General features: G+C 44.5%; 1 protein-coding gene across 7 annotated transcripts in view; it reads right to left on the reverse strand.

The window, feature by feature from the left end:
* ralgapa1 (Ral GTPase activating protein catalytic subunit alpha 1) overlaps positions 1 to 22942 on the reverse strand; it is a 58492-nt gene that overhangs the window by 10882 nt on the left and 24668 nt on the right. For 3 of the 7 annotated variants that reach the window (XM_031866788.1, XM_031866789.1, XM_031866787.1), the window contains 24 exons: positions 21123 to 22922; positions 18053 to 18177; positions 17675 to 17909; positions 17260 to 17445; positions 16807 to 16971; positions 16524 to 16717; positions 16327 to 16425; positions 16055 to 16210; positions 15759 to 15887; positions 15477 to 15602; positions 14647 to 14705; positions 13836 to 13944; positions 12411 to 12521; positions 12028 to 12096; positions 11776 to 11913; positions 10730 to 10913; positions 9566 to 9684; positions 9313 to 9432; positions 7883 to 8492; positions 7362 to 7477; positions 6836 to 6960; positions 2487 to 2558; positions 1844 to 1967; positions 1230 to 1385 (listed from right to left, as the gene is read on the reverse strand). In XM_031866788.1, coding sequence (XP_031722648.1) covers positions 1230 to 1385; positions 1844 to 1967; positions 2487 to 2558; positions 6836 to 6960; positions 7362 to 7477; positions 7883 to 8492; positions 9313 to 9432; positions 9566 to 9684; positions 10730 to 10913; positions 11776 to 11913; positions 12028 to 12096; positions 12411 to 12521; positions 13836 to 13944; positions 14647 to 14705; positions 15477 to 15602; positions 15759 to 15887; positions 16055 to 16210; positions 16327 to 16425; positions 16524 to 16717; positions 16807 to 16971; positions 17260 to 17445; positions 17675 to 17909; positions 18053 to 18177; positions 21123 to 22922 — 5327 coding nt within the window. The remainder of the gene's footprint in view (positions 1 to 1229; positions 1386 to 1843; positions 1968 to 2486; positions 2559 to 6835; positions 6961 to 7361; positions 7478 to 7882; positions 8493 to 9312; positions 9433 to 9565; positions 9685 to 10729; positions 10914 to 11775; positions 11914 to 12027; positions 12097 to 12410; positions 12522 to 13835; positions 13945 to 14646; positions 14706 to 15476; positions 15603 to 15758; positions 15888 to 16054; positions 16211 to 16326; positions 16426 to 16523; positions 16718 to 16806; positions 16972 to 17259; positions 17446 to 17674; positions 17910 to 18052; positions 18178 to 21122; positions 22923 to 22942) is intronic. The other 4 variants (XM_031866792.1, XM_031866791.1, XM_031866793.1 and 1 more) reach the window with 2 other exon arrangements.

The following is a 22942-nucleotide window of genomic DNA, read 5'->3' on the forward strand; positions in this document are numbered from 1 at the left end:
GAGAGAGAGAGAGAGAGAGAGAGAGAGAGAGAGAGAGAGAGAGAGAGTGTGTGTGTGTGTGTGTGTGTGTGTGTGTGTGTGTGTGTGTGTGTAAGGCAGGAGGACGGCTGATAAATACCTGCCAGTATGGACATGTGTATGTCTATCAGTTTAACCTCTTTTGTGGACACATTCGTCAAACTGTGAGTGCATGCGTTTGTGAGCCTGCGTGTGTGTGCTCGCTCCCGGTGTGCGTGTCTGCGTGTGCTCGCTCCCAGTGTGCGTGCGTGTAAGCGCTTCTGTTTTTCCAACGTTAACACAAATTTATAGTCGTGTGGTCATTTGCGCCGACTGATGTGAATAAAGCCCTTAGCGGATGCGTGTTTGTGTCAAGTTAAACAGGTTTGTGGTGTGTGCGTGCGTGTATGAGAATATGTGTGTTTGATGGGGCCATCAGCTGATCAGGGAGACGGATGGTGTCGGACCAGGCGCTGATAATCCAATCAGGAGCCTGCAGCGACGTGATAGGCCAAGAAGCAGGAAGTATGATCTGATTAAAGGGACATTATGGCCATGTGCAGAGCGCCCCGATGCCTGAGGGTTGACAGGTGCGTGCACACACACGCACATGCACACACACACACACACACACACACACACACACTAAACCTGCCTGCCTAGAAACTGATACGAGCCCACACCACGCACAAACACAGACATGATTGCTACTAAGATTTATTGGAAACATTGGTGTGCGTTTGAAACACTGACATTAACAGATACAGGTGTCTGTGTGTGCGTGCAGCGACCTATGTTCATTTGCAATGCCATTCCAGGCAAATAAAAAGAGATTGGGAAGGAGGAAAAGAAGAAGGCATCAAAAGGGAACGAGTATAGAGGATTATTTTTCTCCTCCTCTCCTCTCACTGCACATCTCCCCTCATTAAATGAAATTAGAGCAACAACAATAAGTATGCTTATTATTACTAATTACGCCTTCTCTCTCACCACACAGATACAGTGAGAGAGGGCAACACAGTAGATAATGGGACAGACAGATGAGTGCTTGAGAGAGAGAAAGTACGTTTCCATCCAGCTGTCAAGCAAACCAGAGCATTTTGAAAAGTCTAGAGTGTGTGAATTCACCCAGCGACAAGCAGGAAATAAGGTGGCATTCCATTGGCTGGACAGAAGAGAGTGAACAATGGAGACTCTTGCTGTCACCAGTCAGATAGGTGTGTGGGTGTTACCTTCTTGGTGAGGTTGTGGTCCTGGTCGTGGGGCATGCGGGTGGAGACGTGGTAGATGACCTCGGTGGTGGAGGTGGCGTAGTAAGGCGTGGTCTGGCCTGTGCTGCGATTCCTCTGGAGACCTCCCATGAAGCCACAGTGAGTGGTGAGGTCCACCTGAGGGACAAACAAAGCCATGACGAGCAGGGACATGAACAACATCTCCCTTTATAACCTTTTACTGGAATAGAATAATACATCTGACTAGCTTCAGTCTCCTCTAACTCTTAAACAGTAAATAAAGATAAAAGGCTACAGCTGCTTTGCGGAACGTTTTGTGTTGAATCCATTCCTACATTTCTTCTTCAGTCAACACACAAACAAATATAATCTGCCTGCATTGATTTCCGTTTATTTTAACCATCGGACCTACAAAACGGTTTTCTTAGAAATCTTAAATCAGTTAACACTTCACTGATATGATAATGATTCAATTATTAGTTGCATCAAATAATCAGACTCGATCCTAAATATCATTCAGGAGATTTCAAGAACACAATGTAAAAGATATATTCGTGCAATTTGTATGTATGAGGAAGGCAAACGAACATTTATGAGAGTAAACGTGTTCTTACCTCCCAGCCGAGTCCAGAGACGAAGTCTTCGTAAGCCTGGCTGCCCGTTGTGTTGGTTAGTATGGAGTGTTTGTCCTCTTGGCCCTCCGCCACATAAAATACTGCTATCTTATGAGTCTCGCGGCTAGAAGAGAGTGAGAGAAAACAATAATGACCGACGCGTCGACTACTGAAAAACAGATCCCACATTTATTTGAGTGGCTGAGTTACTGAAGCATGAAGGTTCCCCCTTCATGCTTCCGTTTGTTTCTGAGTTTCCCCTCACAGAAAGCAACGAGGGGTCGTGATGTAATGAATCCACTATGGAAGGGGATGCAACTCATGGTTTGCAGAAGGATCAAATGGGGCGTAGCATAACCGCTGATGAATCTCAGAGCTATTCAAAATTTGGCCGATCCATTTTCTAAGTCGGATCTAAATAGTTTTCTCTCCCGTGTTTGCCAAGATAATCTTTCTAAGTTACTTTTTTGAGAAAGAAAGTGAAGGAATAAACATTTTGCCAGCATATTTTTTTTATAACTTTCGGCAGGTGAAAACTTTTTTTTTGTAGTAACTAACTACAACCTGAATAGAAAGATCAAAAAGAGGGAGGGAGTGGGGAATGCTGGAAGTGTAATATGGAAGTGTTGTAATATTTTCTCACCACTGCCGTGAGTCCAGGTTCTTCAGCTCTCTCAGTAACTTCTCATTCTTCCTCAACAAATGGAAGTTACTCCTGTAAGACACAGATACATGCACAGGTTAAATAAATAAATAAATATCCAAAGTAACAGTTAAACCTGCCTCTCTGGAGGAAGAGGTGAAGCCTGCACTAAAGTTTAACAATGACAACGTTTTGATCCTACTTGGATCTTCATCAGGCCAGAATGCTGGGAAATGGAAACCACACCAGTATTTATACGGCACTCACGCTAACAGGCTGACAGGCTCTACGATGGCGATAAAACATCCACAAACAACTGACAACAAAAAATTACAAAAACAAAGACAGAGAAAACAGCAACACTAAAGCCATATTTCTATATATTAAACATAGATCTTATTTATCAAACAGTATAGCAACATTTGGAACAACTTCTCTACGGCAGTGAACCGGCTGCTCTGCTGACAGCATGGAGTTTGGTTTTGTTTGATGGAGATGTTTTCACGGCAATATAGAATAGATATTAGAGAGACAATTACGACCCGTTTGACTTTCCAACACCAGCTCGAAGCAGCTTATAATACATCATTAAAACTACCAGTGTAATCAAAGAAATACAATCATTTATTTCATCATCATTAGGATAGTGTGTTTTTAATGCAAATAACCACAATGACAATAACAAGTTGGTCCGGATGCAGCTCCTGTGCTCTGCTGTTCTGGTTTTTGGTGCTCTGTGTGTTTTTCCCACATGTGTTAAACCACGTGGGCATTTGATAAGGTAGATTACATTTTTTGTGCCTCTCTACCATTAACGGCTACCACCGCCGTCTCCCTTAATTGGCTGGATGCTTGTTTTTGTCACCGTTTCCTAGCAAAAAAACAAAAACAACAAAAAATCCCGTGCCAACTAAATAAGAGGAGCTGGCAGGACTTCTAGTGAAAGAGAGCAGAATACCAGCAAGAATTCATTCAAAGCCACATACAAAGACATGACGTTTCAGCTTTCTGAGCATTTTTAAATGAAAAGTAAACTATCAAAACATCAGTTCCCAATCACAGATTTTTACCAAGAAAAAAAAAAAAAAGAAGTTCCCTCATGTCAGATTTCAAGACACTGAAGACTGGTTTGACTCAGTCACAGTGACATGATTGTAGAACTTTGCCTACATCAGCATGAGAAGGATTAAAACAAGAAGCTTGAATGTAAGTAAATTATAGTTAGTCTGCTTGTTCCAGTTTGAAATTTTCGAAAACTCCAACATGATAAATTTAGAATCTGTCCTCTCCACAGATGCTAACATTCTTTCATTCCATAATAAATTGAACTGACTACCTGTAGTGATATGTATTAGTCTAGATAGTTTTGGTATGAGTTGCTCAGTGTTGGAGGTAGCAGCCGTAGAGATGTCTTTACATGGAACTCTATGGCACTCGGTTTGGGTGCTCAAAAAAAAATACATTTGGAAAACAGCAACGTCTCTCTCCAGAACTCATTTACTTCACAGTTACTCAAGATAATCCACACACCGTGTTCATGTAGGAACTATTTTCCTTTACTGAACTACATCCGCCAGCGTCAACACCGTGCAGAAGGAAGCGTATATCTACCCACGGACGAGAGGTAAACATTTAGTTTCAGCAGTTATCGGTAAGCCTTAAGCTATGAACACAAACCTCTCGCGTTCTATTACATTCGAGAGAAGGTCGATTAGAGATTGATAAAAGCACCACAGGTAAGAGGAAAAATATGAATTTTTCATTTTGGGGTGAACTCTCCCTTTAAGCATCAAAGCTGTAAGATGTAGCTCTTCAGGCACCATTTCTATTTCTGTAACTATCTCAGACGCCATTTGACCATCTGCAAAGCACTTCTGTTTGTATACTGGCGCCTCAACTCACAAAACATAAGATTACTGCGTACAATTATTACTTTGAAAAAAAAATGAGCAAAAGCAACAGCATCTCATGCTGACCACAGCTTGTGTCATCACCACTTAGAAAAGGCTCCAGGTAGGAAAGGACAGGGCCCTATTCTTGAATAGAACAAAAGCCTTTTATGCCAACTAACAAGTTCAGGGTTCAAAATGTCCCAGCCACCAACCTCCGCATCGCTGATACAAAAACCCAAGACTTGAGCAGGGAGACTCAGAGTGGACTGATAATGACATGTCATTCTTTTCAAAAAAAAGAAAAAGAGTGAAAGAGCAGGAGATAAAGAGATAGAGAGCGAGAGCGAGAGCAATTTGCTCTTTATTAAACTGATACTTGGTAATGGCCTCATTCTCTGCTCTCAAAGACTCCATTTACACCCTGGATTATGGGGAAAAGCATAAAAGGGGACACATGCACGCACGCACACGGGTGACTGTCAGTATCTTAGAGTCCGTGATGTTCCATATGAATACCTGGAGAGTGGTAAATAACCGATGATTAGACAATCTCCTCTTATTTTTCTCATCCGTCTGTCCTCTTTCCCCGCCCAACATCCAAGCTTCTTTTGCCTCCTTATTTTCTCATTCTCTTCCGTATTCGCTCCCTTATTTGGGCTTTTTTAAATTTTAATAATATTTTCGCTCTTCATCCTTTATTCACCCTGTTTTCTGATTTACCACTTCACCACCATCATTCCCTTCTTCAACTACTGTCTTTTATTCTAACTCCAAATGGGTTGAGTTTGATCAATAGAGTACTATACTCATTATCACACTCTTCAACACACAAAAACACACACACACGCACACACACTCACAGTGTGTTAAGAAGTCCATTGTGCAGGCTGAATGCAGACGGTGCAATTCCCTGGATGAAGTATAAAGAGCGACGAGGGTCCATTAGCCGGCCAGATACATTTAAAGTGATACCTTGACATTATGTATTTTTGCCCAGAGTCATTGAGAAGATGAAATGGTGTGCCATGTGAGTGGGAAAACGCAGAGTCTAATTAGCACAAAACACTTTTTGTGTCATTTGCATTCAAAGGGCATGTGGCTTGTTCTAGGGGAGACAAAACATTCTAAAAGACTTCACACACACATGTATTACAGCAACCTGAAAAACAGCCTCTTAGTAGAAAACCTTTTCTCTTTCCTTCTCATGCATAAATGTGTCTTCACTTTTATTAGTCTTAGTTTAAAGGTACTATGTGGAACTTTCTGAAAAGCGGGGTTATTAATGACACCGGTGGCTGTTAAGTGAACTGCAGTCAGCACGTTGTCTCTCACTAGCGAGCATCGGCCAAAACAGTGGCCTGATTATGATCATGTAGTATATTTAGAATAGCTTTTCTATCTGAAATGTTCCTACATTTTATTGAAACATTTTGCACCGGCACTTACTGCTTGCCATTTGCAAAATTACTTTATCAGCTAACGTTGCAAAGCAACCAACGCCATATCCCTAAAGCGTAGCTAAGTTACAGCTAGCTGGCTAACCTTAGCTTGGGTTACAGTTAGCTAGTTGGTCGCCCCTGCCTTGCATCGCTATTGGCTAGGAGAGAGCAATCGTTGGTTAGACACCTTTGCTTTGTACTGTTGCATCATTTGTTGTTGGCTGAAATCAACAGCATTTGTCATAATACACAAGTTAGTATCACGGATGACGTTAGCTGGTAAAGAGAATTGGCAAGCTACTCAACTAACATATCCACTCAGATTGTATTTCGCTAACCATAACATTAGCAAGCAGGCGAGCTAAGGTTAGCCAGCTAGCTGTAATTTAGCTACGCTGCATGGATCTGGCGTTGGTTGCTTCGTACCGTTAGCTGAGAAAGCAACTAACTCAGCTAGCCAGATCAGCCCAGAGAGTCTGGATGAATAAGCTGATGTTTTTTCCACTCAAGACAGTATTTCACCATGTTAGCTACACACTGTAGGGGAGCTGAAGATAGGCAAGGCACTCAGGAGTGCATGTAAACGTCAAAGACAGTCCAGAGTTAAAGGCAACCAAAAAAGAGGTCTCATTTTATAAATACAAGGTGGTTAATACATGTAAACTCTTACAAATAGTACCTTTAATTATAGGTTTTCCTGCAGAGTTTTGTGCGATATGCAAGCAGTGTAGTCTAATAATAAATTAGAATATTATCTCCATAAAGATGAGCATGAAAAAAGAAAACAAATGCCAATTTACAGATGTCCTCATGAAGATAAAGAAGAAATATCTGAACTCGGTTCATTATCCAGTTTCCCACAAACTAAATGAAACGAATGTGGTGAATGCTTCTGTTCAGTTGCATTTCACAACACAAAGTGATACTTATATCGTTGCATTAATGTTAATGTTTTTCCAAACATAAAAGCCCACTTTGTTGTGGCTTCTAGCGTCAGTATGTCTGTGTCTGGTCTCACCTCTTCTCCCAGGAGTTGAGCCCCAGTATGTTGATCAGTAGTCTGCAGTAGTAGAAGGCTGACTGAGGTGTCTCGGTCTCTGGTTCAGTCTGCTGCACTGCCTTCATGTTCAGGTCCTCACCTCTCTGAAACATTCAACAATTCACTTTCATGCAAAAATAAATTAACAATATCATAGAAACTAAACAGAAAGCGAGATGGTGTGAGAGCCATGACTGAGAAAAGGATCACACTTTGATTAAATCATTTTTTCTTTTAGCCGATATGAACAAATCAAATCAAATGATGATCAGAATAGAGAAACCAACATCAGAAAGCTGTTTTTGTGTTGATTTTCAAAATATCACAACCTTTTCTTGATAATAGCTTCAGATTTATTACAAAGCAGTATTCACTACGGATAGTGCTGCACTTATGGGCCACCACTATTTGAGTATCCACCTCATCAGGACATGCTGGGAACTACGGATTCAGAGATTCAAAAGGCAAAACTCATTTTATTCATGCGAGTACGGACACAACGTACATGAAAAACAAACTCTCTTTCGGCAGCGCTCTGCTTCAGGATGGCATTGATCACGTCGCTCTCCTGCTTTTCTGACACGCAGGCCGGAGGAGGGGCCGGGATGTTGAGTGGCATACCTGAGGGGACCAATCAGGAGACAAACTCAGCTGTGGTGTTGTCAGAATTCCTGTTTCGTTCCATTTAGGTCTTTAGGACAACAGTTAGGCCCATGTGTAACAGGACCTTGGTTAGTGAGTGTCCACCTTTGATTTGATGGAGATTCCTCTGTTTTTACAGTACAAATTGAAGAATGGCAAAAAGTTCACTGAAACTCAATGAGTTGCTGCCAACATAGTGTTCAATTTTAAAAATCATCCTAAGATACAGTAGAAGCAAAAAAAGATTGACAGCTCACTTTCAAACATATTGGTACTGGCTTTCAGAGACATGAAAACTCCTTCATGTGTGTTTGAACAGTATATGTCAAATGTTTTATAAACTGTATTGTAGATTGAACGACCATTATGACGTGCACACAATACCTGCTCTCTGCAGACACTCAGGACTCGAGTACCCCAGGTACTGCAGCATTTCATCCAGCGAGTCGTCTTCCTCCCTTAGTGAATCCCACGACGGCACCGCCTCCCGACACACGCGTTTAGCCAATGGCGGAGCCAGAAGAGGCTCCAAGCCTGACTCCCCTCGATCCTTCTCCCCATCCATCCTATGCTCGATACTCTCCTCCCCCCGCTCCTCCTCTTCTCCCATCCCCTCCTCTGTGACTGTCCTCTCCTCCTCTTCTTCCTCCTCCCCCTCTGCCTGAAACCCTTGCATTTCGCCCTCCGTCCCTCTCCCCGCCTCGCTCTCCTCCCGCCCCTCCTCTTCGCTGTCTGCCCTCTTCACTCCGTCCATCGTTTTCAGTAGATCTGCTGGCAAGGTGCGTAAGTGAAGACTCGCGCCGTGAGGCGACTGTGTGCGAGACATGAATGTGTTCGTCGGGCTGTTTGGGGAACACGGCGGAGGACCGTAGAGAACGGCAGAGTCCCAGGAGTGTTTTCCGGCGACATCTCGGATGATGACGCGAACGCAAGCGGGAGCAGAGGACAAACCGGCTGTCATTCCACCTCCTGGTACACCAGACTCTGATCGGATCTGGGAAATGGAGGAGGACACGGGATGGTGGTTAAACACTCAACGTGCTGAATATCATTCTGATGCCGAGAACCACATTTTCACATAATCCACATCAAACCTTCTTAAATACCTTTTATTCACTCACTTTGCTTCCTTTTAGCTACAGCTTCTCCTTTGCAACTTGTAGAACTTTTATAAGGAAAGTCAGTAGACGACAATCCATCTTAACATCAGCAGCAAACTTCAGCGAAAAGCAATTGTGCTTCTTATTAAATATTTAAATGAATTATATCTCAAGCTGCACTGAAAAGCATCAAAAACTATTGTGTTATGTTTTACTACTTAATACCATTGCATGTTAACGTGCTTACAGTTATTACCATGTCAGTTACTAGTAATCAGTAAAAGAAAGGAGAAGTGTAGCTTAGTGGGATTTTCAATGTCATGGATGAATATTTAGCGGATTTCAATAATGTGGATGAGGCCCAACTCTCTCGTGAGATTTCAGAACGAGACTTCTTCTTGAGCTCAACTTGGTTTGATACGACAATAAACAGAAAGCAAAAGGTAAATGATTTCTCTGAGATTAATGTCACTTTAGGGGTCTTTCCATAATGTTGTCAGACATCTATGATAACAAGTGGCAAAAAGAAGCACTTTGACCAGGGTCCCAAATTACCCTTAAAGATGAGAAGCAAGAAACTAGGTCCTTTTAGGTCAGAGATCCGTTGGTCTTCATCAGTCATGATTATACACATTATAAACTGGGCAGAAAAAGTCATGTCGTGTGACAGTGATAGTACATACAAAGCGTCATCTTTTGTCGGGGCCAGGTTACCTGATACACGGAGAGCAGTGTGGAGCCGTTCAGGACCAGAAACTGTAGGTTTGGTGAATGGAAAAGCTCCGGTCCAAGATCTGCACTCTCACAGAAGGGGTTGTCTTGGTTTTCACACACCTACAAAACATGCAAAGATCAAAAGTATTGAAAACTATTTGTATTCCCCTTAAGACAAAAAACAAGTAAACATCACCAAATGTAGTACAGCATATACTGCCATTATTACCACCAAACAGCCAAGTAACAGTACCTGACTAGACAGAGTAGCAGGCCCTCCGGACATCGGATAGTGTCCGAGATGGTTGACCAAGTGTGTGATAACTGTTCTGGCTGCGATGGAAACCAGGCCCTGCTGGATGCGGCTACGGACTGCAGAGAGAGAAGGAAAACACAGACAGTATTACTCACAAGGTTATAGTTAAGAAGAATACTTTTAGGGTGATTAGGGTATCAGGATATTAAAAGTCTACGGTTCATTTCTAAATGTTTTTGTTTAGTGGGCTAAAAGATGCTCTGACTTGATATTCAGGTTCCAAGTTGCAACTAAACTTCAGCGAAAACTAGGAAGAGGTCCAAACACACGTTCGGCTTGTACATAGTTTGCCCCATGCTGAGCAGAAGCCAATGCCATCACACACTGTGCTGCCAGCAGATCCTGGCTAATCAACATCATTACACACACACTGTGACACACACACACACACACACACTTTCCAAGAGCTCCTTATTGACAGGGCTGTGTGTAGAGTACAGATATGTATTGACCAGACATTCTCGACAACTTCCGAAGCCTCAGGCAAGCTCGGAAAGGAGGGAGGGAGGAAAAAACTCTCCCTCCCAAACAAAAAAAAGAAAAGAAAAATGACCGGTAAAGAAAATAAATTTGTATAACAGAATATTAGCAGAGAGTAATGTTAAAGGTGAAATAGATGAAAGGAAGTGAAGCAGCAAAGACAAGAAGATACAAATAAAGAGATGTGCGAAAAGAAGAGAAGCATGGTCTATCACGGTGCTCCAGTCATTAGACCAGACACTGTGTCCTGGTGGGCCACAGCAGGGGACGATAGACACTCTCACACGGATGCAGACAGGCGCGCACACACACACACACACACACACACACACACACACACACACACACACACACACGTTTCCCATCTCTAGTGATTGGCAGTGGTTTGATGGACGGCTCTGGGTTACTGCGTGTCTGTCAGTGCACCACTTTGCATGCATAGAAGAATTACGGAATAGATATACCTTGTATGTCTGTAATATATTTCTGACCACGTGAATGGCAAAATTACATATTCACACGCTCAGACTCGTCTCTTGAAAATCACTAAATATACGGAATCGTCACAGAAGACGGGCCTGGAAGTGCTGGGCAGCGTGCGCCTGCTGTTAGATGAATTACCTTCAGTGACAGGCTGCAGTTTGCTGGAGCGCTCGGAGTCCGGGCTGTGCAGCGGTTCTGGCTCTCGGAGGCTCTCCAGCGGCAGGAACGGGTCGTAGTCAGGACTCAGCAGGTCCGACAGCTGCAGCGGGTAATACTTGGGACTGTTGAAAGACTGGGCTCCGTACACACAACCATGTAATACCTGGACAATTTGAAAAGAAAAAGGGATTTCAGATCCGCCTCCTTTACAGCCCACGTTCAGCTTAACTGGACTGATGCTTGTACTTTATATGGTAACATTTTTCAATTTAAGACATCTTTTGGGGAAAGGTACAGTTTGGTTGTATGAGGTAATTATCCATAGTCGTGTATTACCTACAGTGGATGGATGTTTGTATAAACAGACGGGAGTAACAGCACAGGAGCAAAGCAATGTACAGCAGTGTTCGGAAGCAGCAGGAACATTTGTTAGACAGCTAAAAAAAAAAAATCTATATCACTTTAAGTGTACGATATATTTAGTATATTTCCAACGCTTCACCTTGCTGTCAGACAGCCATTTCCGATGGGTAACTGAAGCTGTTATATCCATCTATGCTCTCCTCAAAGCCACCAGAATCCTTTGACAGAAACAGTAGTTTTACCTCGAAGAACACAGGAGTTGCTGGTCTACCGCTGCATTGATTGGTTCGTTAGTTAGTGTTATTGTGTGACTTTAGTGTTTTAAAGGGTTAGGTTGGATTCACTAAAGTCACAAAATAACACAAACAAACTAACCGATTACCAACTTAAAATGACTGGGGGGGGGGGGCAAAGGAACATTTATTTTTTTTGTGCCTTTGAAGAGAGCATAGATGGATACAACAGCTTCAGTTCCGATGAATGGTGAAAATATTCCAAATGTAGCGTACACTTAAACTGATATTGATTTTCTTTAGGTGGGTCTAATGTCGAACTATCCCTTTAAGTGAATGCTGACCAGCCACTGCTGAATAAACCTTACTCGTGTGTGTGTGTGTGTGTGTGTGTGTGTTAAGGGCTTTGTCATAAACACACATGCACACCTTATAAATACAGCTGAGCAGAGTCTTGGTCGGCTGATCTTTCTCTGGAGGGCTTCGTGTTTGAACGGGTTGAAGAAGAGTCTTTGGAGGCAGAGCCATCACCCAGTCCAACAGACACAACAGCAGGGACACCACCAGCTGCGACACACACACAGGCACACGCGGGTATAAAGTTACTCTCGAAGCAAAATGAGTAATATCGTGAGCGTCCGGGAGAATATGTGGGCATGTGTGTGTGTGTGTGTGTATTACCCTCTTATCCAGTTCATGAGGGGAAGACTCGGTATTAGGCAGCAAGTGTGTGATGGTGGCGATCAAAATCTAAGCAGAATAAAATCAGAAAAAATTATTGTTAATTATGTTAAAAATGTTACTACTACAGCAACTACTACTACTGCTGCTGCTGTTACCATTTGTAAAAAAAGAAAAACCGAAAACCACAATAGAGCAGTGAGAACTAAAGCAGCAACATTTAGAGACCTCTAAATTAAGATTTTCAAAACAATTTGGTGTATCTAATAAGTGCCTTAGCTTTACTCAATATAATATAAATAATAAATGACACCAGTATTTGGAAAGATTCCAATAATTGTTGTTATAAGTGTGTTAGAAGTGCACAGAAGTTCATGTCTCACCTCTACGATCTTCTTCGGAGTGTCGGGGGGGAATTTCTGAAGATGATCCACATGACTGATCAGGAGGTGAAGGATGTCCGACGCCACCAGTGCTACATTCTTATTGGGGTACTGGTACACAATAATGTATTTGTGTTAATTCATAGGTTGTGTGAGTGCATTCATTAATAGCCAACATTTAAAAAAATAAAACATCAACAGTTGCAGTTTATCAAACAGATATTTTAGTGTTAAAAAGATCTATTTCATCTTAAATGAGGGAATGTTAAACGCTAGGGAAGAGATTATACCCATGAATTCTGCAGTCATTTCAGTACTCTGTGACACTCCAATGACTGATGAGATGATTTGTGTCTGTAAAAATGATTTGACAGTATGAGGCATATTTGATGCTGAATATGTTTTCTTGTAATTGTTGTTTTATGTTAAATATTCATTAAAGCGCATCAGTTGTGCTCTGATGAGGATAAAATGCTTCTAGATAGGAGGAGGGGCGGGTATTGGGATGAGGAGGACAACAGCAAAAAGTGGCTCTTCATGGTAATATGACAATCCCTAAAGCTTTGTGTGTATGTGTGTGTGTGAGATTGTGTGTGTGTGAATATCACAGGGGCCCATTTCTGAGGTTACTGGCTGCTGGTGTGAAGGCAAGAGATGCAAGTGGACAAGATGTGTGTGTATATATGTGTGATAGTGTGTGTGTGTGAGATAGTGTGTGTGTGTGTGACACAGCTTGCAGCATTCCCCCTGGATTAGTCTCCTATCTGAAGGAGAACCAAACATATTGTCTGTCCAGGGTTTGCTCCCAGGAGTAAGTGTGTGTGTGTGTTGCTGTAATGTGTTAGCAGGCCATTGGCTGCCGATACACAAGCTAGGGATTCCAAGGTGGGCAAGTATGTATGCGTGTGTGTGCGCATGTGTCCATCTAGAGCTGCTTGGCTATAGATGAGACAGTAAATGTTGGACAGTATTATTCGGATCCACAGGCCTCCCAGTCTAGTGGCCTGAAACAGACAATACCGACTGAGGCAATTTCCCCAACACTAACAATCATCTCCAACAATGTTTTTCCATCACACTTTGGCTCCATGCAGCCCGCCATGTCAGGGTAACGGCCCAACACTAAACAAATTCAGCTCTCATTGTGTGATATCAAACTCCAAATAAATATGCAAAAAACGATTGTGGATTACATAGAAAAAAAAAAAAAAAAAACTGTTGCTGTGACAATGGCTAAATGTAAAGCTACTACTTTAAACCTACTGGAATATATTAAACTATGGGTAATTAAGTTATTTCCCTTCTGCGATTAATGTGTTCTTTTAAGGCCTCATCACATTTCCAGACAGAGGAGATACAGATGCTAACGCACCAAAGTGTAGATCAGTCTCGCACCAACTAAAGCAGCACAGAGGTGTCACTGACCTTCAGAGTAACACAGATGACGTTGAGAGCCTCTTTGATCTGCGGATGTTGAGTCCCGTCAGCCAACTCCTCACACATCCAGATACCCAGACTGCACAGAGCCACGCACCTAACGGAACAGATTCAGCATGAGCAGCTGTTGTACACAAGCAGACACACATACAGTCGTGATCCACACGACAAGCACACACTTCACACATGTATTCTTTAACAGGAAAATAAAACCATGTTGGTAACACAAATAGGTGCAACCAGATGTTCTGCTGTTACAATAACACAACTGACAGGTAATTTGCTAATTGCTTATTAAATAAGTTAATTCATTGGCTCTGGTGTCAAAGCTGAGGTGATGAATCATTTTAAAATATATTGAGCATCAAACTATTCTCATGCATCAATTCATGGTGGGAATATATTTTTTGATGTAAATGAACAAAATGCATTGAACACAATGCAGTAATGCTCTCAGGCATTGTGTATTGCTTTAATTATGTTACCCCATCGATCTACTTTTCTCATTTAATGTTATATCTCTGCTGAGTCAACACACGCATATAGGCAAGATTTTGTCTTCTGTCCTCTTCGCTTGTTCGGGGATGTAACCTGTATTGATGATGTCAATTATACATTAATTCATTTAAATGAATTTACAATATTATTTAATTATGTCTGCTTGTTTTCTAAACTTTCTGCACATTGAAAACATTCCCCGCATATCTGTGTTCAACGAGAAGTCGAGAACAAAGTCGTAAAGTTACGACAATTCGTGGAACTGAATGAGAATAAAGTCACAATAAGTGTGACAGCTTACCTCGCAGGAGCAGAGGGTTCGTCCCTGGCAGAGCTCAGGATGGTTTTGATAATATGCTCCTAAAAACCAAAGCATCCAGACAAACACAGTTAATGAGCCTCACACAATACAAGGCATTAGTTATCTACATACTGGATCAGTATGTAGACACGCACACATGCGCGCGCTGCACCAAAAACAGACACACAGGCACAGTCTAGACGTATCCACACACACACACACACACACACACTGGTCCCGTCCCTCCGGTCGCCGTTAATGACCGCTTAGTGATTCAAAACAAGTTTCTGTCTTGTACGGAACCAGTGAGCAGGCCTGAGGTGCTGCCACGCATGGCATTAGCGCTTTACACGGCGGCAGCAACAACAGCAACAGCAACAGCAACAGCAACAACAACAACAACAACAACAACAACATTACTCCCATTATAGCTCTGGACTGTTACAAGAATGGCTAATGAGACATTAACCTATTAGTCTGGTTCTGAGACCAGATGGGGGTGCATTACAAGGTTTGGACTGACCTGGATTACACACAAAGTAGAGTTTTGTTTAAATGTTTGACCCAATGCTTTGGTGGACGTCAATTTTAAAGTATGCTGACATGTTTGGAGTCAGCAAGAGCAGTGTGTCTGTGACAGAGACGACAGGTGTATGATGCTCTTCTCTACATTAAGAATTATAATAGGACTATTAATTTATCTGTTTGTCTAAAAACATTTTTTTTTGTATTATCGTCTCTTCCCCCTATTCTACTGTGGTTTCCCATCATGATATTGCCCAAGCACAGAGGCATGACGACTTGTCTCAGCCGTTATTGCATCCATGTACCTTGACGTCAGGGAACTTGGTGAGCACCACATCGGCTGTGGTGGGATGGAGGGCCGGAAGCTCCTCATACAAGTTGGGAAAGCACACCAGAGATCCCAGCAGGATCTGGGCCTCCACTCTTGGAGCCTATGACAGGAGGAGGAAAAAAGAAAGAAGAGACAAAGACAGAGGAAATTCAAAAGAGAATTTTTTTTTTAAATGACACATGTATGCACCAGCTTGTAATCTTCAGGTGTCTCACAGTAAATGCAAAACAACACTGCTGAAGAGCATGTTTCTTACGTTGAGTGATGAGCAAGCGGTGACTCTCGAAGCCGCTATGATGAAGTCCAGGATCAGCATGGTGGCCCCGGGGAGACCGATACTGAAGAACCTGGGACTGCAGTGTTTTATGATGGTGTTCACAATGTCCTGTAGAAACCACAAACACACGCCCAGAGCTATAGCAGTCGCACAGCCTGCGCAAATTTTCAAAAAGCCCACGTTCCATCCTTTAATCTGAAGCAGTACAAACTTAAAAACATCGCTCTACTTTAAATATGTTTGTCGCCTACAAAGCACGTGCGCACACAGCCTACCTGGTCTTGGTGCAGCAGTCCTTGGTGCATGATGTTGTAGAAGTGCGTGAGAAAGTCAGAGTTTGGGGAGACATCTTGCCGTCTCTTCATGATCCTGCAGATCAGCTTGTAGGCGTGAAGCTTCCCCTGTTTGTAACGCTCCGTCAGCATGGTGGCCTGGAGGAAAACACGCACGTGTGTACATATAAGAATACATTTACCTATGCGAGTAGGTTGAGGTGTTTGTGGAGGTATCCATTTCTCTGTGTGTGATATATTTTTTCTTTTCCTACCTTAAAGAGCCACGGGGTGAGGATTCTCAGAGGTGGGATCAGAACAGGGGGCGGGGGAGACGACTGGTTGTCCAGAGAAATGCCCAAATTATCTCTTATCTGGAAAGAAATAGTTTTGTTTTCACACAAAACCCCCACAATCTTTATAGAAAATCTCATCGTTTGTAAATGTAATAATTGCTTGTGCCAGCACACACCTTGGCCAGGTTTTGCCACAGTTCGCACAGATAGTCAAAGACCTGCGCATGGATCTCGGGGTCTTTGATGCTATTGACGTCCCCCAGGATGCCCAGCATCCTCCGCCACATTACCGTGGCAACATCAGCGTGCCATCCAGTTAGAGAGCCACCCGCCATGACGCTGCAGTCCTCGCTGGGGAACTCGCTGGTTTCTAGAATCAAATCAATGAATCGATCAGTTACTCTTGCTCAGTACAAGACAACGTAGAAGTACATGTTTGAGAATGTGCATGAGGGTTACCCAGGTCATCTGGAGTCTGCAGCACAGAGTTGTGGAGCTTGTGGTCCTGCTGTAGGTGTGAGTGGGAGTGTGTGTGATCCGGGTGCTCTGCGGTCAGTGTGGCGGGGGAGGGCGTCTGGGAGCGAGAGCCCCCAAGGGAGTGCATGGGAGACGCACTCTCAGAACCTGGACAGAGATATGCACGACAAGGAGAAGAAAAAAAAAAACGTTTTGTCATCGAGTGTTCGAGAAGCCTGTATTCTTGGGCCAAAATTGTAAAGCTGCTTGTTGATCCAACATTATGTAGTTTTGGCACAAACCAGGAAAAAGATTTCAATAGCTATCCACCAAATCAGATTTCTCTAAGATGGTGTGTGTGATGTGGTATGCAGTAAAATATGTAGTATTTAGGCCGTTAGTTTGGATATTGAGATCTGCTGAAATAATACAGTAGCTAGAGAGATCTTTGCATACCGGTAACAGTGACTGTGTGGCTGAGGCTGCTGGTCTCCGAGTCGATGTGAAGTGTCGTCAAACTGGCTACTTCATGTTCGTCACAGGCCACGCCCCCTCCCAGGCTGTCCTGGTCCAGTGAGCTGCCTCGACCTCCGCCCCCAGATCCAACACCTCCTCCACAAGCTTCTGAACTGAAAGTAAAGTCTAAAAAAAAAAAAGAAAATGCTGACCATTATACATTTTCCATGGGCAACGTTTCCAGATGGAGACAAATCACAGGTATCTATTTATATCACACAACAGCAACTTATAAGGACCGTTTCTTTTCATTTTGACAAAATAAAACATGTACGGCAAACTGAAATCATAGTGATCTTTGTATAAAACTAAATGTGTCACAAACTCTGTAACAGTGCCTCAGTTTGTTACTTACTCTCAAACTTGCAAGTGGAGTACTGAAAGGCATTGAAGGAGTCCGACTGGCTGTCTGAGCTGATGATGTCTGAACCGCTGGCGCTCGCAGGTGAGGTCCATTCAGAGGGAACCCCCGGATCATCAATGGGACGGGGGTCATCCGAGGGCCGCGATCCGGGACTCTGTCCCGCCTCCAGGAGCTCTGGCAGGTCCCTGGGAACCTCCAGACTGCCAGGGCTGCTGCCACGACGGCCCTGTGTGTAGAGAAACTTAGATCTTTGGTAATTCTTTATTTCCGCGTTCAATCGCCAGCCGTGATTGGCCACCGAGCCGTAGCTCTTTTTCTAATACACTGAAACATTCATCTTTAAAACCTGTGTGTGTATGTTGTTCTCACCGCTGTTCCTTTGGCCCTCAGTCTCTCCTGAATAAACTCATCCATGAGGTCAGAGAAGTTCGGGTTGGTGCTTCCTACGTCACTGGAGACCGGACGGGCCTTCTGGATCACCTCCTCTTTGTTGGCTAAAAGGCAGATACATGATGGTAGTCAAAGAGAGTACGGAGATCACACACACACACAGTAAAGGGATGAAGATTCACAGGTGGACACGCAGACAGGTGAGATGAACAAACTCACAATGATAGACAGTAGCTGATCCGTACATCCACAAACCACTCAAAGACACAAAACTGAGAAATGATGTTTAGGAGTCTGTAAGATATATTGTATAATAAAGTCTGACTTGCTGACTATAAGTAGATTATGTGTATGAACCACTCCATAAGGGATATGATGACATCATTAATCTTACCCGTCTCACTTTCTAACAGTCAGAGAAACTCTCGTTGGATAAGTTATGTGAGTCAAGTGTTCAGATATTTATGATAAAATGTTACAATATCTATACAACAAACTGGAGCTTCTCTGGCTTTGCGAGGGCCGTCCTGATGTGTGTGTACTGTAGGCCCTGAAGTTAGCAAAAGACTGACTGTTAAACAAAAGCCACGACACAGCAGGCAAACCCACCGGAGAAGCAATGCAGGAGTTAATTCACACCATGCACGGAGAACAAATGAGAGAGTATCACCTTGTTAGGTCCAAACAGGCAGCATATCAGAGGCCTATATTAGTGCGGTTGTGTTACTATGAGTTGTGTTGCTGTTGGCTTGGCGGCAACGACATCGGTCGGTGTGAGTTTGCAAACTCTAAGGAGCAGAGAGCATCCATCAATCCCAAATCAGATGAGAGTAAATATTAATCCCTGAACTTGTGTCTGACAGAGCCGGGTCTCATCCAGACCCAACACCAGGACGTTGATCAATGAAAGCTCAGTTGTTGGACACACAGTGAAGATCTTGCCTTTGCTGCCACCTAGCTGATTAAAGTTTCTCCTTGCTGCACATTTTTATCACTTCAAGATTTAAGACCTGAAAACTCCACTAACAGCATGGCGACTTACCGAAGAACAAGACAACATGGTGATCTTACGGAGGCACTTAAAGTATTTACCAACTGAACTAACACAGCCCAAAATGTCTGTTTGTTCAGATTCTTCTCAAACTAACTAACCTTATAACATTACTGCATATCCCTGCTTACAATTCGTATGTTATTCAGATACTTCCTTTGCCTGGAATAACATACAACATACCGTCTACAAATCTACAATTCCACTGTTATGGTTATTTGCCATGACATCACCAGGAACAGGAAAAAAGACTTGGATTGGGATCAACTTGTTCAGGCCAATATATTCTACCGTATACGTCTCTCAATCCCATTATTGTATCAATAAAAGCCCAATAAATAAACGCCCACATGCCTACATGTACAATGCATTTCCACCACAGCATGAACAGGTTCAAATAAGAAGCAGCTCTATAGAAATGCTAAGCTTAGACGTTAGCTGACATTAGCTACATTTCCCACTCCATCGTGTCTTTACGTAACTGATAACCGGCTCTGCATGTCTGTGCACTGGAGATGTGTGTTTTCTGTACGTGCTCATCGGGATGTGAGACATGCACATTTTTAGTACTACGATCTGTGAAGTTGTTTGGTTAAGCTTATAGATATGATAGAGGACTCCACCTGTGTTCGGCAATCAACGAGTATAAGTAGTTCAACACACAGCTGGACAGACAACCAGACAGACACGGCACATAACATCTGGTTTTAGACTGCACAGAGTAAGCTGAGGTTGTCTTAATTCACTGTAACTTGTAAAAGTGGAGCTGCTGTCAATATTGTTGATCCACAGAAGAATGTTATGATTCACATGAACTATCGTGACAAAACGTTTCTGGCCTGCGCTGTAAAATTGTGCAGCACAAAGGTAGACGAACCAGACTTGCATATAAAGTATATGCAAGTCTGAAGTAAAATAAGAAAGGAAGGGAAAAAAAAACAAAAAAAATGGGAATGCGCATCAGCAATTCCATCATTCACAAATTGGGGTGAAGAATCCCTGTGCTGGTATAAAACATCTGAACCTCACGACAAAATAATTTGAACCCAGTTCTGCCGTCTGCTGCACCGAGGATAAGAATGAATAGAAAAAGCTGCACTGCTGATTCACATGTGCAGTTATCGTGTTTGATGTTGTCTTATGGCGAGGTACAAAGCAAATAACCATCAAGATTGTTGATTTGAAACTCATACCTTTTCATATCCTTTCAAATTCTGTGTGTACCACTATTATCGAGATTATTCTCACATAAGGTCCTATGCTGCATTCTAGTGGCCTGCGAAGGAACTACAGAAACATGTTGCCACTAGTAACTACTAATCGACTCGATTGATTTACATTCATGAACTCAAATATTATATCTACACATGTAAATCTAAATGTAATAGCGCTCTGATGGAATATGCCGTGAGGTATTCATGTAAAGCCGAGACGGTTTACTTTGTATCTGTGCTTCTATCTGTTCTACAGGCGGTTGTGTTTTTTCTGTGGACTGGGGTTGTTCCTCCAGTGCAGCTGAAGAGTGGCCGGAGTCCGGGGAGGAGGCGAGGGAGGCACGAGGAGGCGGCCGCATGCAACATCGAGGGGGGGGAGGAGGAGGTGGGGAAGAGGAGGGGGAGAGGAGAGGAGGTTAATATCCCAAAGCCCGAAGAAGGAAGAGGACAGGAGGAGGAGGAGGAGGAGGAGGTCGGGGGCTTCCGAGGTAGAGGAACAGGTGGGAAGGTATGAGGCGGGGAGGGGGGGTCCTTGACAGGAGGCAGGCTGGAGGAAGGGGCTACGATCAAGAGGAAACACATCAACAGGGAGTTTGAATTTCAGTCCAGCAGCAAGATGATGAGTGTCAGCCCCAAAAAATAAAAAAAATCATTCCATCATAACAAACCAGTTAAAAACAGCCAAAAAGGAAAAGAGAGTTGTTGGTGTTTGTGTGTTGATGAGTATTTCTTTCCAAAGTTGTGTCCTTTGTGAGCGCTTCGTTTCGTTCGTTGCCATCCTCACCTGGCGCTGTCGTCTTTCGCCCAAAGTAGCCCAGGACATGGGAGTAGAGGTCTCTGAGCGAGGCATCGCCCATGGCGGCACGACCCTGTCGCTGTGGCGACGAGCCTTGGGATGACCCCTGACCTCGGGGCCGCGGCTTCGAAGACAGTGCGTGAACAACGGTCTTGTAGACGCCGCCGAGGAGGGCCCCCTGGTGGTGCCGCGAGGCGGTGCTGCCGGGCTCCTGGGACCGGGAGCGGGAGGCTCGTGATCGCAAGGCGGAGCGTCCCAGGCGGCCGCGCACACCTGACGACGCCCCGGAGGAACTTGAGCTGCCCGACGACGCCTCCGTGTGAGCCTCGGAGCCCAGGTTGGGTCCCACACAGGACCCGGGATGCTGTTTGTCCTTGTCGCCTCCGGTCCCGGCCCTGCTTTCCGGGCCTCCGGCGGTCGCTGCGTTTCCTGCCCCACTGCTATCCGAAACGGCTCCTAGTTTCTCATGTGGCCCTGCTCTGTTGATGATCCCGGCCGCGGGGCCAAACTTACCTGCGCCTCCTGTTCCTGCTCCAGCCCCCGGCCTCTCCCCGGCTGAGTGGCTGTGTGTGTGGAAGTGACTGAGGCGGCGCAGCCGGGCTTTCCAGTGGGCCTCCTTACTCTCGAGGGGGTTGTGGAACTGCACGGACTCAGTCGAGGGCCGGAAGCTCACATGAACGCCCCCGGACTGGTGCCTCTTGGTGCTACTACGGGACGTCTTGGCTTTAACTGGGTCTAGAGTTTGATTTGATTCAGTGCTACATTCTACTGTGTTAGTGTCTGGTCTAATTAAAATGGACCTCTCATTTACTGTGGCCTCTTTACCACCCTGCTTCTCTTCTCCTGTTTCCCTCCACGCATCACATTTCCCTTCCAATCCCTCCGCCTTTGCTCCTCCCTTTTTCTCCCCAGTGTGTCTTTCTAAGGTAGCGCCCCCCCGAGCACTCGGCGACGGCCACTGACACTGCAGCTCCAGGCACTCGTAGATGCTGCGCTGCTCTGCCTCGTTCTCCTCCGTTGAATCCACACTGCTGTGTCTCACTGATTCACTTACCTGCCTGTCCTCTCTCACCACCTGTCTTGCCTCTCCTACCTGCCCTGGGTATTCCATCTGTGTTCTCGCGATCCCCGTTTGCACGGGTAAAGTTACAACACTGCTTTCTGGCACGCGACCGGGACTATCTCTCTCTCCTGCCTCCTCCTTCCTCTCACCTCCTTTGTTAGTGAGGTAGTCCCTGATAGAGGAGAATAAATCGTCCTCTGCCCCAGCCCCCATTTCGCCCTCTTCTACATCAATTTCCTTTTCGGACGAAAAGGTGAAGGCGGAATCCCAGTCGCTTACCCAATCCGAACTAGAGCCCCGGTTCCGAGAGCCAATCTGGTCGTAAACACTACCATCATCTTGTCCCTCTGAGGACGAGGAAACGACACCGTTGGAGAAGGTTAAAGGGGTGGGAGAGGGGGAGGTGAGGGTGTGTGGGAGTGGCTGAGCTGCGTGGCTGTCGGCTGCGTGTGAGGAGGGAGTTGTTGAGTGGTGGTGGGTGGGGTTGGGGATCGCAGCGGGATCCCCCCACGGGTCTTCACCTTTGACCCGCTCAGCGATGAAGGGCTCCATGACGTCAGAGGCGCTGCTGCTCCTTGCAAGGGAGGAAGGGGCGGGGCCGTCCAGGTCGCAAGCCCCTCCCTGGAAGACGTCAGAGCAAGAGGTGGGAGGGGCCTCGTCGCTCTGCGAGGAGTGGCGCATCCGAGAGGTGCGGGATGTCAGTGTGATGGGCGGGTCCTCGAGGTCTGATTATTGGGGGGGAGAC

Source organism: Anarrhichthys ocellatus, unplaced genomic scaffold, assembly GCF_004355925.1.
Source record: "Anarrhichthys ocellatus isolate YVR2014 unplaced genomic scaffold, GSC_Weel_1.0 scaffold36, whole genome shotgun sequence".
Lineage (NCBI taxonomy): Eukaryota > Metazoa > Chordata > Actinopteri > Perciformes > Anarhichadidae > Anarrhichthys > Anarrhichthys ocellatus.